At 48.5% G+C, this 17,631-nt stretch overlaps 2 protein-coding genes across 2 annotated transcripts in view; both read left to right on the plus strand.

The window, feature by feature from the left end:
- The window catches only part of LOC309392824 (vomeronasal type-2 receptor 26-like), a gene marked incomplete at both ends in the record, with an annotated part of 285,994 nt that overhangs the window by 79,274 nt on the left and 189,089 nt on the right, over positions 1–17,631 (plus strand). The window lies entirely within an intron of this gene.
- On the plus strand, positions 870–12,592 carry LOC309393767 (vomeronasal type-2 receptor 26-like; the record flags this gene model as incomplete). Its single annotated transcript, XM_081956264.1, has 3 exons — positions 870–926; positions 8,438–8,564; positions 11,682–12,592. 3 exons carry the CDS (start codon positions 870–872, stop codon positions 12,590–12,592), a joined length of 1,095 nt encoding a protein of 364 aa, XP_081812390.1.

Here is a 17,631-nt window from a genome sequence, read left to right on the forward strand (position 1 = left end):
CAGATTGTTATGTCCTCGACATACGACCTGGCAGCCGGCAACAGCCAAGCCGTGCCTGATCGGCTAAGACGCGGCTTGGCTGAGCACGGGCTGTCGGGCTGTTCCTATTGGCTGCCCTGCTTGACAGCTCCGTATAAATAGCTGTCAAGCAGGGAAGGTGCTGAATCTGCTACATATAGTTCTGACTGTGTTTGTTGAAATAAACCGCATTGAATCACCTCAGAAGTGTCTCGCCTCATTCCTTCGTCCAATCCACAAAACTGATTCTGAGGCCACGGACAACCACCTCAGAGCGTAGCAACGAGACGAGGACAATTTCCTAACAGTTTTTTTTCTTTCTCTCACGCAACGCTACCATGGCGTCTATGCCACATTTCGCTCCATTTGGAACCACCAGTGAATTGTGGGCTGGGTTCCTGGAGCGATTCAAATGTTTTTTAATCGCAAACGGGAACCGCAACCTGCCTGCTGACCAAAGGTGCAGTTTCTTCCTGAGTTGGGCACCCATGTTAAATTCCGCCAGGGCTCTCGCTGCACCATTACCTGTCCGCACACTTGACTGGGACACCTTGATTGCCAAACTTAAAAATCATTACGCGCCTACTCCTTCATGGATCGCCCGACGCTACGTGTTCCGCCAATGTGTCCAGAAGGCAGAGGAATCGATCAGCCAGTTCCTCCAGTCCCTGAGGACCGCGGCGATCCAATGCTAGTTCACCGATCTCGATGAACAGTTAGTGGAGCAGTTCATGTGCGGCGTCAGGGAACCCCACCTGAAGCGGCGATTTCTGGCACGGGCGGAGATAACCCTCTAGCAAGCGGTGGAAGAGGCCAGAGCCGCTGAACTATCTGACCAGTCTACGGCGGAAATGTTCAGATACCAGCCGCCACCTCCGCCCAACCACACCAATTTAATCAACGAGCTCGTGCCCAACATCTTCTTAAAGACTTGCAGTGTTGGGGCATTCACAACTTCTGGAGGCAAGCTCTTCCACTGATTAATTGTTCTAACTGTCAGGAAGTTTTTCCTCAGTTTTAAGTTGCTTCTCTCCTTGATTAGTTTCCACCCATTGCTTCTTGTTCTGCCCCCAGGTGCCTTGGAAAATAGTTTGACTCCCTCTTCTTTGTGGCAACCCCTGAGATATTGGAACACTGCTATCATGTCTCATCTGGTCCTTCTTTCTATTAAACTAGACATACCCAGTTCCTCTTTATCCCTTTATCTACCTCCCTGCCTCCCTACTAACTACTCTTTCTCTCTCTCCCTCCCTCCCTCCCTCCCTACTGTATTTCTCCCTCTTTCTTTTCCTCTACCTACCTACCTACTTTTTAAAAAAATGCCTCTTCAAAACCTTGGTGCGTCTTATACTCCGGTGCATCTTATACTCCGAAAAATACGGTACATGTTGTGGCATGACAACCTTTATAAATTAGGAGGAGACCCTGAGACCATCTAGCCCAACCCCTCCTCTCTGCAGGAATCCCAGTTCAAGCTTTTCTGACTGATGGCTGCTCAGTCTCTGCTCTCAGACGATCCACGAAGAGGAGACTGAACTTCTCTGCTTTACTGGCTCAGCTCTAAAACAGCTCATCCTTTTATCATATTTTTTCTCTCATTCAGTTAAAATCTCCCCTCTTGTAACTGAATTCACTTTTTCCATGTCTGACACTCTGGAATAATAGTGAGCAGATCTTACACTCGTGTGTAACAGGAGTCAGTTATTGGAAGAGGGTTGTATCCAGTGGTGGGATTTAAATCTTTTTACTACTGGTAATGTGGGCAAGGCTTGGTGGTCTTGTGACTGGGTGGGTGTGGCTTGGTGGTCATGTGACTGGTTGGGCATGGCTTGGTGGTCATGTAACTGGGTGGGCGTGGCTTGGTGGTCATGTGATTGGGCGGGTGTAGCCAACTTGACATCACTCACATCAAGGGGTAGCTTACCTGGCCTCTCCTTGCCTCAACAAGATACAATTTCCCTGTCTATTTATTTACTACTACTGAACATCCAAAATACACAATTGAATCTTATGTATATATGCCATATGTGTACATACATATTACAAGGTATAGTGTATGTATAGGCACACAAAAAGATACATTATTTACTTTATACACTGTATGTGTAGGTACACATACACACACACACAGAGCTCTTGTAAAACTACACACATTCAACCTCACTTACTGCATTTGGAAAAACACCCCCAGAGTCCACTTTCTGCCACACATTTAACTTTAACTTCTGCACATTTGAACATTACACAGGCCTTCAGATGTTCTTCCCTAGCCTGCACATGACTGTTAGAGCCAGGAGATGTCATGGATTGAGTAAAATGTGGCAAAGCTCATTTAACAACGCTCTTGCTTAGCAACCAAAATGTTGGGCTCAATTGTCATAAGTCAAAGACTATCTCTGCCTTCCTCTGCATGGCAGCCTTGTCCTAGTAAACTCCTTCCCTTTTCTGGCAATTTTCCTCTCTGTTAGAGGCACCAAAATAGTCCTGTGGATATAAGGTCTCCTGCTGGAGCAGGGGGTTTGACTAGATGACCTCCGAGATCCCTTCCAATCCTAGATTGCTGTGCTGTTTCAAAGAGTCTTCCTTCCTCTCTTCTTTTTTCTCTCCCTCCCTCCCTCCCTCCATGTATGTATATATACATCCATCCACCCATCTATATCTTATTCACTTTCTTTCCCTCCCTCCCTCTCTCTCTTTCTTTCTTTACCTTTTATTTCTTTTTTCTTTTCTTTCTTGTTTCTCCCTTCTCTTTCTTTCTCTCCCTTTCACCCTCTTTCTTTCTTTCTTTCTTTCTTTCTTTCTTTCTTTCTTTCTTTCTTTCTTTCTTTCTTTTTTCTTTCTCTTTGTATCCCTTCCTTTCCTCCATTCAAAGCTAGGAGATCCACCTGAAACAAAAACTCATTTGGATGAAACCGGCCATTACATACTCACTCACTCTCTCTCTCTCTCTCTCTCTCTCTCTCTCTCTCTCTCTCTCTCTCTCTCTCTCTCTCTCTCTCTCTCTCTCTCTCTCTCTCTCTCTCTCCCTTCCTCCCTCCCTCCAACAAGCTCTGCGCCTCGCCTCATTGTTTGCTTTTAGCGGCAGGCCGATCGCCAAAGTCCTTTCCAAGGGTGCTCTGGGGATCCCTCCCAAAAAACCCCAGGTTGCTTCTGGAGGGGGCAGGCAGATGGGCAGCATTCCCCCCTCCCTGGGCGCCTGCAGCATCGGAGCCTGCAGCAACTCCCGGCCCTTGCACAGCAAAGGCAATGAACAACTTCTCACTCGCCAGAAGATTTTCTTTACTGTGGAAGGACCCAGAGTTACTCCAAGGCTGCAGGCACCCAGGGAGGGGGGGAAAGCTGTCCGTCTTCCCTCTCCCAAAGCAACCTCAGAGGTTTTCAGCTCCTCTGCAGAGGCATTTTTTTTAAAGAAAACCCCCCAAAAGCCACAAGATCCGGAGCTGCCAGTCTCCAGTAAGATGTGCATCTTGTGGCCTGGCCCAGCCCATTCCCTGCCCCACCTGCCACCCCCAAATTGCACCTCATTGTGAGCGTCTCTCAGCCATTGTGTTCAGGGAAAAACCTTGCACAGTAAAAAAAAACTTCCCAAGAGTTCGAGAAATTGTTAATTACCTCACACTCACAAGAAGGTTTTCTTTACTGTGCAAGGTTTTTCCCTGAACACAACGGCTGAGAGACGCCTGCAGTGGGGTGCAATTTGGGCCCACCCCTCACCCCAAGGCAAGGCCCATCAACTCAATAAGATTCAATAAGCCAGGGGTTGCTCCCTCGACTGGCTCCACCAAAGATCCCCTTCATCCTTTTTGAGTCGGTCCGCTTTGCCACCCGGTGAACAACTGAGCCAAACCACTCCTGCCCAGCGGCATCCCCAAACTCCCCATGCCCGACCGTTAAGCCAACTGATGGTTATGCAACCGGAGCCAACTGGGCACAAAGCTGGGTTGACAATGAGCCTCCGAGCTCTCCCTCCTGCCTGCTTACCCAGCGCTCGCTTGTCTCTGTGTGAGAGAGATAGAGAGAGAGAAAGAGCGAAAGAGAGGGTGGGGGGAGAAAAAAGAAAAAGAGAGTGAGAGTGAGGAATCAGAAGCTTTTCAACCTTGTGGGCCTCTCCCCATTTCCTCTGGATCTCCCTCCCTCTTCCCCAAGTTTTTCTTTCCTCCCATCCATTCTCTCCCCCATTCCTGAGAGCAAGGAGGCACTGCTTTGCCTGGGAGTTTTCTGGGCTCTGGAAGGGGGTGGGTGGGTGTTGGGTTTCCCAGAACCTTTTTGGGAGAAGCATCATTCTGAACTCTGCATTGGGGTGTGTGTGCGTGGGGTGTCCACTGAGGGGCTTTTAGCCGGAGGTGCCTCTGGCCAGGGGGGAAATTGGAGTGGCTCGGGTGAGCCAGGTGAGACGATTGAAATCTGTTGGCTGAGCTGGTCAATCCCCCCCCCTGGCCGAACTTTCCTCACTCTGGTCACCCCAGAGCTGCTGCAGTCTCTCCCCCAACACGCTGCCCAGTTATGGGCCCAACTTGCTCTTTGCAATATTCGGGGGGGGGGGGGGTCCCTCTGTTTGGGGGTAGAATTTGGTTGCAGAAACACGAAGTGGGCAGCCTTGGAGGGCCTGTTCACCCTTCCCCTTTTCCTCTCAGCCCTGCAAACCAGAAATCTCCCCCCCCCTCCAAGCAGCAACTGAGACTGTGCAGGGGGGAGGAGGGGGGCAGGAGAAGAAGATCTGAAAGATCCCAATTCTTCAGCAAGAGGAGTTTCTGCAATGGGGAGGGGGAGGGGGTAGCCCCAGCTTCCAAATGCCTTTTAGCCATAATTGCCATCAGAGCAGATGTTGGGGAGGGGGTCAAGGAGGAAAGGGGTCCCCTGACTCTCCCTCAGACCCGAAGGAAGGAAGGAAGGATGGATGGAGGGAGGGAGGGAGGGAGGGAGGGAGGGAAGGAAGGGAGGGAGGGAGGATGGAAGGAAGGGAAGGGGAAGGGAGGGATGGGAAAGAAAATGGAAAAGAAGGAAAGGATGAAAAACGGAGGGAATGGGAAGAGAAGGAAAAAGGAAAAGAGAATGGAAAGGAAAGAGGGAAAAGGTGAAGAATGGCCGTTGCTGGAGTGGTCGGGAGCAGCCTGAGGTGGGCATTTGGGAGCAGACCAAGACGAACAGGAGGCCACGGCAAAAACAGGCAAACAGGCTGGGCTGCGTGGCCACGTGGTCGAGGCAAGGGAGCCAAAGAGCAGCTGCAACTATTACTCTAAGGCCCCAGCCAAGGCGTGCGAGGCAAGTAGCGGTGGGGTAGGGTGTGGCCAGGCAGAATTTTTACTATCAGTTCATTCAAACCGGGCCGGACCGTCTGAATCCCACCACTGGCTGTATCCTCCCTTCTCCAACCGAGTGATTGTTTCAATTGGAAAGGGGGCTCAAAGACTCCTCTTGATCTTCAGCTCTTCTCCTTCTTGTCTTTCCTCAAGGCTAAGAGCAGCTCCTTTGATCTCTTCCTTGGCTTCCTTGTCCTTCCCTGAAGTTCAGGTAGATTTTGTGCAAATTCTCCTCCACGTGTGATGCCTGCAAGGGGACCTGGTCCTTGAGTTGGGGTCTCCCCAAACCAGAACATTCACTTCCTCAGATTCCTATGGCTGCATTTGCCTTCTTTCCATGAACATCTCCCGGCTGACTCAGACTCTGTTTCCAGTTAACTCTGATTTTGAGATCATTTTCACAAACATACATATCAAATTTGGTATCCTTCATGTTTCTTCCAGTCCATCATTCATGTTCTTATATGAGGCTCGATTGTGAGTCAAGTCCTAGTAGATAAAAATCAGATACATTTCTACTGCTTTTTACTTATGAACCCTTCTCTGTGTGCTAATCATAAATATTGTTTCTGGAAACTTGATTTTCCTCTTATAAAATTTTATTTTATTCAAAAAGGTAAAATATAAGTTTTGGAAAATAAAACTATTACAAAGACAAAACAAAACTAGATAAAACATTAAAAACAGACAAAGACATGCATATTGTCTCCCCAATTGAATACAATGCAGCAATAATAGTTTCTCCCACTTGCAAAATAGGCCCACAATTATAAACTATATATCTATTGGACTTGTCATCTATCTGCTGTAGATAAAAAAAACATGTTAACAGGCAATCCAACAATAAAGTCAAATTTCAAAACTTCAAAATTGTCTGTTATCTGCTATTGTATTTAACTCACAGAAAATTTCTACCACAGACCAACACAAACATTACCTCTGACCCATCCATAATCTGTCCAGGGTTAAACATCTTTGATTCTTATAATAAAAATACATTTCCTTAAAATTTTAATTAGGATCTTTCCCAACAACTGCTTTCCATCCCCCAAAGTTATAGGATGTCCTGTAAATGGAAAAACAACAGCTCTTAAGACTTGTTTTCCAGTTAAATATGGCAAGTCCATACCCCAATCTCCCGCAGTCTTCTTGAAAGAATCCATTTCATCAGTCATCCGTTCTCTCCACTTTGAGTCTTCAGGGTCCATGGCCTCTCCAGCCATCTCCAAGCAGCCTGCCTTCAAACCAGACTCCTCCTTCAGGGATGCCAGCAGCAAGTTAAGCTCCAGTCCATCCATCCAATCCATCTGATTCAACAATTGTTGCTTGCTTCTGATTATCACCTTTAAGTTGATTTAAAACCATTGTTATTTTATCAAACTTTTAATATGAAGTTTCAAATAAGGCTTCTAAGTTGAAAGACTTTATATTCTTTAAATCACATCAAATTAGCTTACTCTAAGATCATATTAATTACCGTATTAATGACAACATAGAATAATTGATGACCAAAGGCAAATTTGTATCCATCACTTTTAGGTTTCATAAGAAAGATTAAAAAGGGTTAAAAATAATTTGAGTATCATTTTGAAGACAGTTTTTATCCACTTAGTTATCATACCATCAACCCCTCAGGTTTCTAATCCTATCGCAAAATTATTTCTGAGTCCTTTACTGAAATCCAGTTCTATCACCAGAGTTCCCATAATCTATTTAGGAAGTGTAATGATGTGTGAGAATGATTTTTGGGATGAGGGGAAGAGAGGCTGCCTAGGGAAGGATCAGATAAGAGGAGAGAATCCTGCAGCTGCATAATGGGAGAGAAAGAAACTCAGGATCCTCACTAACTTTTCAGACTGAGAAAAGAGCTGGTGGGAGATTTGTTCTTTCAGATCTGCAAAAAAAAAATTAATGTCGTATTACAATCAAGTAGAATTAGCACATTTAGAGATGTTTTCCATCAGGATGACCAGGGAGAAGATTAGCCTGACAACTTTCTTCTTGATCAACCCATGCTTTCTGGGAAACCTGTTGTTTTCAAAGAGTTTATGGATCACCTTTTTTTTCTCTGTTCATTTTATTTGCCATTTGCTCTAGAATGTTCCCTAAAATTGACCAATTGTGTCGATTATATTTTCTTTATATTTTGTCACTAAATGATTGACAATTTTTTCTCAAACTTTTTCATTCACTTATGAAGATAATGGCAGTATTTGTCTCCTATTTAACATATTTGGAGATTAGACAATTGTAGAAGAAAGATTCAATGTGGGATAAGAAACAAAGTTTTCTGCTTTTCAAATTCCTGGATTTGCCTTTTCTAGTTTCATCCGTTTCTGAAGAAGAATGAATTTTGGAATATTTCTGAGAAAAAACTATACTTCGACCAAAATGGAGAGATGACAGCAGATGTTGGCATTCACGGCTTCTTGGTTCTCCCCAATGAGCATCCCAGGAAAGAGATTCTGGCGTATTTTATAAGACAGAGACTTTCTATCAAACAAGATGCTCTTTCAGGGCTAAAGTTGCTCAATAAGGTGAGATAAATTTTGGTGTCTTTTCTCCGTTTTCCAAAGCCTGAGGTCCCATTTCAAGTGGGCAAAGCCTAGAGTCTCCAGGGTGGTTGGCATCCCATGCCAGTTGGTGTCATCTAATGGAAGTTCTTCGACAGATGGGACCTAAGTGGAGGGGCTTTGCCATGTTTTATGGAACCCTTTCACGATCTTACTGGTCAGAGGTTTCTTTCTTCATCAGAGTTTTATTTTTTATTGAATAATCTAATGGAATAGAAATTTCCTAAATCTTTCACAATAAATTTTATTCTCAGTTTTAATATGAATCATATGTAAATCTTTTTTCAATTCCATCTCTGCTGACTTTATTAAGTAGAAAAGTAGTTTATTGTAATGTTAAATGCCAAAAGCAAAAGGAAGGAACTAAATGAAGAATCTGCAAGTAGTTAGTTATACCTCCTGCATCTTCTTAGAAGAAGTCAAATATTTCATATTTACTTACATGAAGACCAGAGGCTATTTGGCTAATGTTAGTGTCTACCTCTATTTTCCATGAATGTTGACTACTAACACATTTTCTTTGGCATTCCTCATTTTTCTGCTCAGTCCGTGCCTCAGTCCAATTGTGCAGAAAATTGTCATCCTGGATTTGTCAAGAGGGCTCGAGAAGGAGAGCCAGTTTGCTGCTATGACTGCGTTCCTTGTCCAAAGGGGACCTTCTCCACTCAGGAAGGTGGGTCACACTGAGGAAAATGGGAGGCTTTGTGGAACTGGATCCATCCAGAACATTTTCATGAAAGTGCAAGTTAAAAGACACAAGCTCAGCTTTTTAAATTTTTAACATGCACAATTTCTTAACTAAAAGGAAGTAAATCAAAAAGTCTTTGAAGGAGGGGCTGGGAGGAGATGGGAGGAGGGGGTGGCAGACTGGGCAAGCTTTACTAATAGCAGAGGAAACATCTCTCCTGCTTTCTAGTCTGGATATGTGCTGCTAAGTTCACCTTTCTAGGAAGATCTGAATTCTTTGAAACTTGATGAATTGTTTTAGGTCCAACTTCTGAAAGACCCTGCAATTCACTGTATATTGGATCCCCCCCTTGAGGATCACTGAAAAGGTGTCACTGGTCCATAATGTGGTGCTGTGGATAGTTATGGGGGCAACTCATTTCACAAATATTCTGCCAGTCATGTAGATCAATCAATCAATCAATCAATCAGAGTAGAGCTGGAAAGGACCTTGGAGGTCTTCTAGTGCTACCCCCTGCTCAAGCGGGAGACATGATACCATTTCAGACAAGTGATGTTCCAGTCTCTTCTTAAAAAACATCCAATGTTGAAGCACCCATAACTTCTGGAGGCCAGGTGTTCCACTGGTTAATTGTTGTCACTGTTAGGAAATTTCTCCTGAATTCCATATAGCTTCCAGATGTTACAAGATACTGTAGGTATCCTCTAAGTCCAGTATATTAATTGCCATGTGGCAGGACTCTAAATATTTGTATGAAAAGATGATCTGATTCATTATTAATCTGTAATAATGTAGCTTCCTATGAATTACATTACACCAGAAATAATTCACACCCTAGGACAGTGATGATGAACCTTTTTTTAACAGAATTGCACGCATGTGCGCTATTGCATGCACCTGCGTGCCCACTCAATTTCCCACCCAACTGCGCATGTGTACGTGACCCCCGCGCATGCGCATGCAACCACTCCCCAGGCTCCGGAGGCTTTCCTGAAGCCAGGGGAAGGCGCAAGCTGCCTCCCCTGCCCCCCTAGAGGCCCTCTGGAAGTCAGAAACGAATCGGTTCCGAACTTCCAGTTGGCCAGTTGGGGCTGTTTTTTGCCCTCTCCAGCCTTCGGAGGCTTTCTTGAAGCCATGTGCGAGTTCTGGTGGGCTGGAGGAGGCTGTTTCTACTTCAGGAGATGGTGCTTGTGAGCCTCGGGGCTCCTGGGCAGCCCATGTGCGCAGGGCACTAGGCTGACTCCGGTTGCAAAATGTCAGAAAATTCCCCATTTTGCAAGGCGGCTCTCAAAGAGAATGAAGCGGGCGCAGGTGCTTCTTCCATTCTTACAATGAGTAGTAAGGGAAGTGAGCGCCGGCCAATATCCCTGCCTCCTTCCTCCGAGAGCTCGCACAGCAGCATGCGGTGTGTGTGTGGGTGGGTGTAAGGGAGGCTGGCAAAGAAGCCTTAGTTTTCCCACTGCCGCGGCTCTCGGGGGAAGGAGGCAGGGATACTGGCCGGCGCTCGCTCGCCTCGTGTGGCAGCAAGCGACGTGTGTGTGTGTGTGTGTAAGGGAGGCTACCAAAGAAGCCTCGGGAAGCGAGTGCCCACCAGTATCCCTGCCTCCTTCCTCCGAGACCTCGCAAGGCAGCGGTCACACACACACACACACACACACACACACACACACACACACACCAACGCGCGAGGGAGAGGCTGGCGAAGAAGCCTTGGATTCCCCATTGCAGCGGTTCTCAGGGGAAGGAGGCAAGGGTAGTGGCCGGCTTCTTCCCAAGGCTTCTTTGCTAGCTGCCCTTACACACACACACACACACACACACACACACACACACACACACACAAACACTGCCCTGCAAGGGAGAGGCTGGCGAAGAAGCCTTGGATTCCCCACTGTCGCGGCTCTCGGGATAAGGAGGCAGGGATATTGGCCGGCGCTCGCCTCGCGTGGCAGCAAGCGGGGTGTGTGTGTGTGTGTGTGTGTGTGTAAGGGAGGCTAGCAAAGAAGCCTTGGGAAGCGAGCACCCACCAGTATTCCTGCCTCCTTCCCCCGACAGCCGCTGCAATGGGGAATCCAAGGCTTCTTTGCCAATATCTCCCTCTCCCTCTCCGCCACGGCTGCTTCCTTCTCTTTGAGAGCCACCTTGCAAAACGGGGTGTTTTCTGACATTTTGCAAGGCGGCTCTCAAAGAGAAGGAACCAACCACCAGCGCTACTCAGGGAACTCGGCCTGTGGAGTCTGGAGTTCCAGGGGGAAGGAAACTGCGCCGCGGCCCACTCCCCATGTGAGGGGTTCCCCCCATCCACTCATGGCTTCTGCCTCTTGCTCCGCTTCCTTGCCAGCGGTAAGCGGCGCCACGGCCGACGAGCAGGCAGGTGGCTGGGTGGAAGCCAGTGGGCTGCTTTGGAGCCTGAAGCCCCACGGAGCTGGCATGAGAGGCATGTGGGCCTGAGTGGAAGGCAGCATCTTCCTCCAGTGGGGGCGGGGGCTCTGCCTTTGCAGAAAGGGAGCGGGTGCATGTGCAGCAGCCCCGGGCCACAGCATCATCGCTGCCGCCTCTCTCAGCCCCATCACAGCGTCTGCATTGTCACCAAGGGCCACCCACTGGCCTGGCTAGACGCTGATCTCAGAAGACTAGCGGGCATAGGGATCCGCCAGTAAGACCATGTGGAAGGCAGGGAAGCATGGCAGGGCCGTGGGGAAGGGGTAGCTAGCTAAGCCACGACTCGCAGTCTTACCTAGCAGGGGCGCAGCTCTTCAGGCAGGCAAGCTGAAGAGTACAGACTGGGTGGGGCGGGACAAGCGAGCTGTGACCCAGTAACCGGTTCGGGGGCGAAAAGGCCTTCCCTGGCCCTCCGGAAATATGAAAAACCAGCTAGCCGGCACGCGCATGCGAGTCAGAGCTGACGTCTGGTGTGCCACTCAATATGCCTCCACGTGCCACCTGTGGCACGGGTGCCATAGGTTCGCCATCACGGCCTTAGGACATTCCTCAACTTCATATACCTAGCTACTTTTTTAAAAAGTACATCCTTCTTATGCTATTTTTAATGAAAAATAAAAGGAACGAAATATTAAAGAAAATTGATTTTTGGCTTCTCAGATGCAGAAAAATGCACCAAGTGTCCAGATGACAAATATCCAAATGAGGCCAGAGTCCAATGTATCCCCAAAGTTATAACCTTCCTGTCTTATGTAGAACATCTGGGCATCATCCTGACCTCTTTTGCCCTGCTCTTGTTCCTAACTATAGTTGTTGTTTTAATTATCTTCATTAAATATGGAGAAACTCCCATTGTCAAAGCCAACAACAGGGACCTCTCCTACATCCTCCTGGTCTCCCTCCTGCTTTGCTTCTTGTCTCCTTCTCTCTTCATTGGTCAACCAAGGAAAGCCACCTGCCTTCTCCGACAAACGGTTTTCAGCATCATCTTCTCAGTTGCCGTTTCTTCTCTCTTGGCCAAAACCATCACGGTGGTGCTGGCTTTCCTGGCCACAAAACCAGGAAACCGAGTGAAGAGATGGTTGGGGAAGAGCTTGGCCGACTCCATCATCCTTTCTTCTTCTGCTGTCCAAGTTATCATCTGCTCCATCTGGCTGGGAGTTTCTCCCCCCTTCCCTGACTCTGACCTCCACTCCCAGCCTGGAGAGATCATCCTGCAATGCAACGAAGGGGCTGTTGTCATGTTCTACGCCACCCTCAGCTACATGGGCTTCCTGGCTGCCATCTGCTTCACGGTGGCTTTCCTGGCCAGGAATCTGCCTGGGGCCTTCAACGAAGCCAAGCTGATCACCTTCAGCATGCTGGTCTTCTGCAGTGTCTGGGTGACTTTTGTGCCCACCTACCTGAGCACCAAAGGGAAATACATGGTGGCTGTTCAGGTCTTCTCCATCCTGGCCTCCAGTGCTGGTCTGCTGGTCTGCATCTTCATCCCCAAGTGCTACATTATCCTTCTGAGGCCAGACCTGAACACAAAGGAGCATCTCACAGCCAGAACAAATGTAAAAACATGAGATATAATACCATTGTGATATTGGAAGAATTGTTAAAGTTTATTTTATTTGAAAGGAGATATTCTTTCCATTTAGCTAGTATGCAGAAGTCAAAGAAAATATTTTATGTTTCAAAATAGGAAATTATTGAATTGTTCTAGCTGCCTTCCCTTAAAACTTAATAAACCTTGCTGAAAGTCATTCAGAGGAATTTGCTGTTCAGCAACAGCTACTGAATTTGACACCTTTAAAAATAATTCAGGCACTTGTTCCTACAGCTAAAAGTGTGTTTGTGTGTGTGTGTGTGAGAGAGAGAGAGAGAGAGAGAGAGAGAGAGAAAGAGAAAGAGAGCAGGAAAAGAGTTCAGGAGGAAGCTGTGGGAACCAAGAACCAGCATGGTTTCCTGATCCTCTCCCTGAGAATGCCAGAATGATGTGAAATGCCATGTTTGACTGGCTGTCAGCTGGGGATGGAAATCGAATATATAATTCTTTCTTGATTTCCTGATGAAACCTCCTTTGCAGAAAGTGTTCAGCAGAAGCGCTGTCTGGGATTTCAGTTTGGGATTGTTTTTATTTTGGTAGGAACTTCACACCAAAATAATAAAAACAAAGTAAATTAAAAAAATGTGTAAAATTTCCACTGTTTTTTTTTTTCTTTGATCAACCAGAGAATTAAAATAGCGGTTTTCACACCCTTTAATTTTCCACTCTACAATTTCTACCTAAAGCATTTTCTCTGGTCCTCTTCCAAGCTTGTCTTGTTTGTGAAGGGCTGGAGAAGATGCCCAGAGAAAGGGGACGTTGAGACTCTCCCCAGGAGGAGGTTGAAGGGATCCTGTCTAAAGGCAGCCCCATCATTGACCAGGTCACAAACCTTCAATGCTGCATAATATCCATCCAGGTCCAAGAAGGGGCTGAATTAGGGGGTGGGGGACTTTGAGGTTTCTAGGACGAGGCACCCATGGAAGCTCTTCTGCTCCCCATCACACAGATTGCTGATCAGTTGGTAATCAATGTTTAGGTCTATGAATGGCTCCCAATTGGGAATAGGATCCCTTTGCAATTTCATTTTAAGGAGGTAAGAAAAGATCTGATGGACCAGAAGAAGGTCAGTCTAAGATTCACAGGGACCACACAGAGGCCTCTGGTTCTCCCACAAGCAGAAGAAGGCAGAGACTTCTGGCTTTGCTCAATATGGAACAGACATTTTTGCACAATTTCACTTTCTTCCATCACACACCACAATATTGGACACTCGGACATCTCACACTCTAGGAATCCCCAATTCTGGTATCCCAAATTAATCTGAGAAAATATTTCCGACTTTCACAGCCCCATTCAATAAGAACTAAGGTGGGAGTGGAACTCAGGAGTCTCCTGGTGATTGGCCCAAAGTCCCCCAGGAAGTTTTCATGCCTAAGGGAGGATTAGAACTCGAGTCCCCTGGTGATTGGCTCCAAGTCGCCCCTTTGGCTTTTATTTGAAGATAAATAAATGTAAAAACATGAGATATAACACCATTATGATATTGGAAGAATTGTTAATGTTTCTTTTATTTGAAAGGAGATATTCTTTCCACTTAGATAGTAGGCAGGAGCAGACAATTTGGGCTTTCACCGGGCCTTTCCTGGAGGTCACCAAAGGAACCGGTTTCTTTCTACTCCTAAGTGGGCCCCACTTCCCTTGGACTCAGAAGAGGAGGGAGGGGCAGGAAAGGCCGGACTGAAGAGGGGAAAGTCTAAGAAACCATCCTCCTTTTTTCCGTCTCCTGCAGAGGGGAGTGAAATGCTCCTTCCCTCCAGGAGCCCCTCCTGCTTCTGGAAAGCCCCCTCCTCCCTTCTTTCTGCCCCTCCACCTGGCTTCTCGGAGCCCCCACAACTTGGCTTCTCTCTTTCTGGGGAGACAAAGGCATCCCAGGAAGCAGTGACGTGCAGTCAGGGGAGGCAGGGGAGGTGGAGCCTCACCGCTCTCATCATGAAAATAAAAAAAAAATTACTCCAGGAAGCCGTGAAAGTGGCTGGGAGAGGTGCGCGGCTTGGTTTAGCCTCCCTGGACATCTCAGCAGCAGCCCCTAGTATGCCGATCTCGCCATTTTTTGCATCGGGCCAGCCCGGGATCCTTGCAAGGGAAATGGGACCACGTGTGTAGGAGGCTCCTCAGCTCCAGCCTCAATCAGCGCAGCCGCGGTCCCCTTCATGTTGATTTAGGAAGGAGAGGAATGGAACCGCGTGTGCAGGGAAAGGGAATCACAGCTGCGCTAATCTGAGCCTGTGCGCTGCTGAGGAGCCGCCTGCACACATTTTCCCATTCCCCTTGCAAGGATCGTGGGCTCGCCAAATGCAAAAAATGCCTAGGTAACAACGTCAGTGCTAGAAGGGGGTGGGGGTGGGGGAAAGGAGGAGAAAGGAGCAGTTTCTCTTCTCAGAAATGTCTTTTTAGTGGAGCTGCGGCAGCCTGTCTGTCCCTTTCTGACATTTCTGAGAAAAGAAACTTCTCCGTTTGGGCTGCGTCCGTGCGTTCGGAGCAACCACGTGGTTTGATGACGTCACCAGCCTCACCAGTCATAAACATCACCGCACGTCACTGCCAGGAAGAGAGACCAGGCTCCTTCTCCAGGCGCCTGAAGGTTGCAGGGCTTTGGATGGGGGACAAAACCTTCAGCTGAACCTGGCAGGAGTGAATGGGGGGCCTGAGTTCTTTTCTCCTTCTGGTTCTGGGACTTTATCTTCTCTGAAGATGGATGGATAGATGGAGGGGGGGCAGCAGCCCAGACCCCCCCAGGACCTGATCTGGGGGTCCTTCTGGATCCACAACTCCTGCCTGAGGAGCAGGGGGGGCAGCCGTGGTCAGGAGGGGCCATGGAAGAGTTTGCGGTTTTGCTGCTCCTTTTTCTGGGCCACATGGCTCCCTTCACAGCCACTCAGACCCTGCTCGCCCCCAGGATGGACTACCGCAGTGCTGTCTCCGTGGGGCTGCCCTTGGAGAGCATCCAGGGACTCCGACTGAGGCAGAAGGCAGATGCGAGGACAGTTGTGTCTCCGCTTAAACAGCCCTGGACAAAGAACGGGAGGGCCTCCACTTACAACGGTTCTTAGTTCAAAGTTAACCACAGCACTGAAAAAAGGGACTTATGACCGTTTTTCACGCTTACATTTACTGCAGTATCCCCATGGTCACGTGATCAGACGTTTGGCAACTGTCTCATATTTATGACTGTCGTAGTGTCCCGGGCTCATGGGATGGCCTTTTGGGACCTTCTGGCAAGCAAAGTCAGTGGGGAAACCAGATTCACTTAACAACTGTGGCAAGAAAGGTCATAAAATGGGGGCAAAATGCACTTATCGACTGTCTTATTTAGCAACAGAAATTCTGGGCTCCATTGTGGTCGTAAGTCGAGGACCGTCTATAGGCTTATTTGGAAGCCTCCTCCCCAAATGGTGAAACGACATTCAACACAAAGACCCACAATCGCACACAAAGGGCCAGAGTGTCACTGTGACAGAAGGGGAGGAACGGAGGCAGGTGGGAACTCCTGGGACTTTGATGCCTTCAGACGGAGCCCCTTCCTCACCTGGGATGAGACCCCAGTTAGATCCCAGGGGCGGGGGGGGGGGGAGACACACACGCGCGCGCGCGAGAGAGAGAGAGAGAGAAAGTAGCCTAAAAGGAAAGAAATTCCCGCACTGGCTCCTCCCTCCCTGCTGGACCCTCTTGCAGCTTCACGGTCCGGGGGTGCGTAGCAGGGGGTGTCACTGTGTAGGTGCAAAGGGGGCCGAAGCTGAGGAAGCATCCCCCCCCATTCCGTGACTTTTCTTCAGGTTGGGGAGCGAAAGAAGCAGAAATGGCAAAAGGCAGACGCCCATGCTCAGTTTCCTTCTGAAGCTCGAAGGCTGCCAGGTCTTCGCCACCTGCGGAGCGAGCCCTCTGGTGGTCGCCTTCGGCCATGGCAGCTCCCTTTGCGATCCAAAGGCAAGAGACGCGCCGAAAGAGGTGTTAAGTCCTAGAGCGGAAAGGAGAAGCGGCTTCCTTGCAACAGATCCTCCCACCTGGAATTCTCTCCCCCTCCCATTCAGGAGCAACAGAGGGCCACGCTCTCTGGCGCATGTTCCTTTTGTCCTTTGAAGCTACCTAGGCGGCTTCTTCCAGGCGTTGTGCGAGCGAGGCACAGAGGCTTCCCTCGAACTGGGAGTGGGGGCGGGGTGTCTCCGGGGAATGAACTGCTTGGGTCGTTGGCGGGGCCTTTTGGGTGAGGGGGCTGCGGGGGGGGGCACCAAAGCGCCTTCTTTTCTCCCCCCCTTTGGCAGTGCGGGAGGGGGAGAGAAGTCTGGAATGAAGAGGGGATTATGGGTTCTGTGGTCCAGGATATCTGTGGGAGGTTGGAGTTTATGACTCGAAGGAGCTCATCTCACCAGAAAGGGCCAACGCCAATTGAGGCCCAGTAGTCCGCATCCTCTATGCCTGTCTGATCTGGGGTAGCGCAAGGATTAAGTCGAAAGAGGTGTTAAGTCCTAGAGCGGAAAGGAATACAAGCGTCTTAGCAACAGATCCTCCCACATGGAATCACACCCTCCCATCCAGGAGCAACTGCTGGCAATTTTCTTTCGCGCATGCTCTGTTAGTCCTCTGAAGCTGCCGAGTCGTTTTTCCGGGAGCTCTGTGCGCGAGGCTTCCCTCGAGCTGCCGAGGGGGTCTTCGCCCGAGGCAATCCGGCTTCGCTCTTGCCTTCTTGGGGGGGGGGAGCTTTGGGGGGGCATATTTTTCAATCATTTACAATACAATAGGTGTAAGAATAAAGATGAGTATGAGTGAAATGGATAGAAATAAATGAGGACAGCAGGCACAATGGTTACGGGTTCTGGGGTTCTGCAAGTGTTTCCCTTTCTACACACACACACACACACACACACACACACACACACACACACACACACAGACTTCCTCCCTTCCCCCTCCCTCCAGTGGGGAAAGGGAGAAACGCAGCCACAGCCCAGGACCCAATTTCCCCCCCTCCCTCCCTCCAGTGGGGAAAGGGAGAAACGCAGCCACAGCCCAGGACCC

This window comes from Natrix helvetica, assembly GCF_964273705.1.
Source record: "Natrix helvetica genome assembly, chromosome: 5".
NCBI lineage: Eukaryota > Metazoa > Chordata > Lepidosauria > Squamata > Natricidae > Natrix > Natrix helvetica.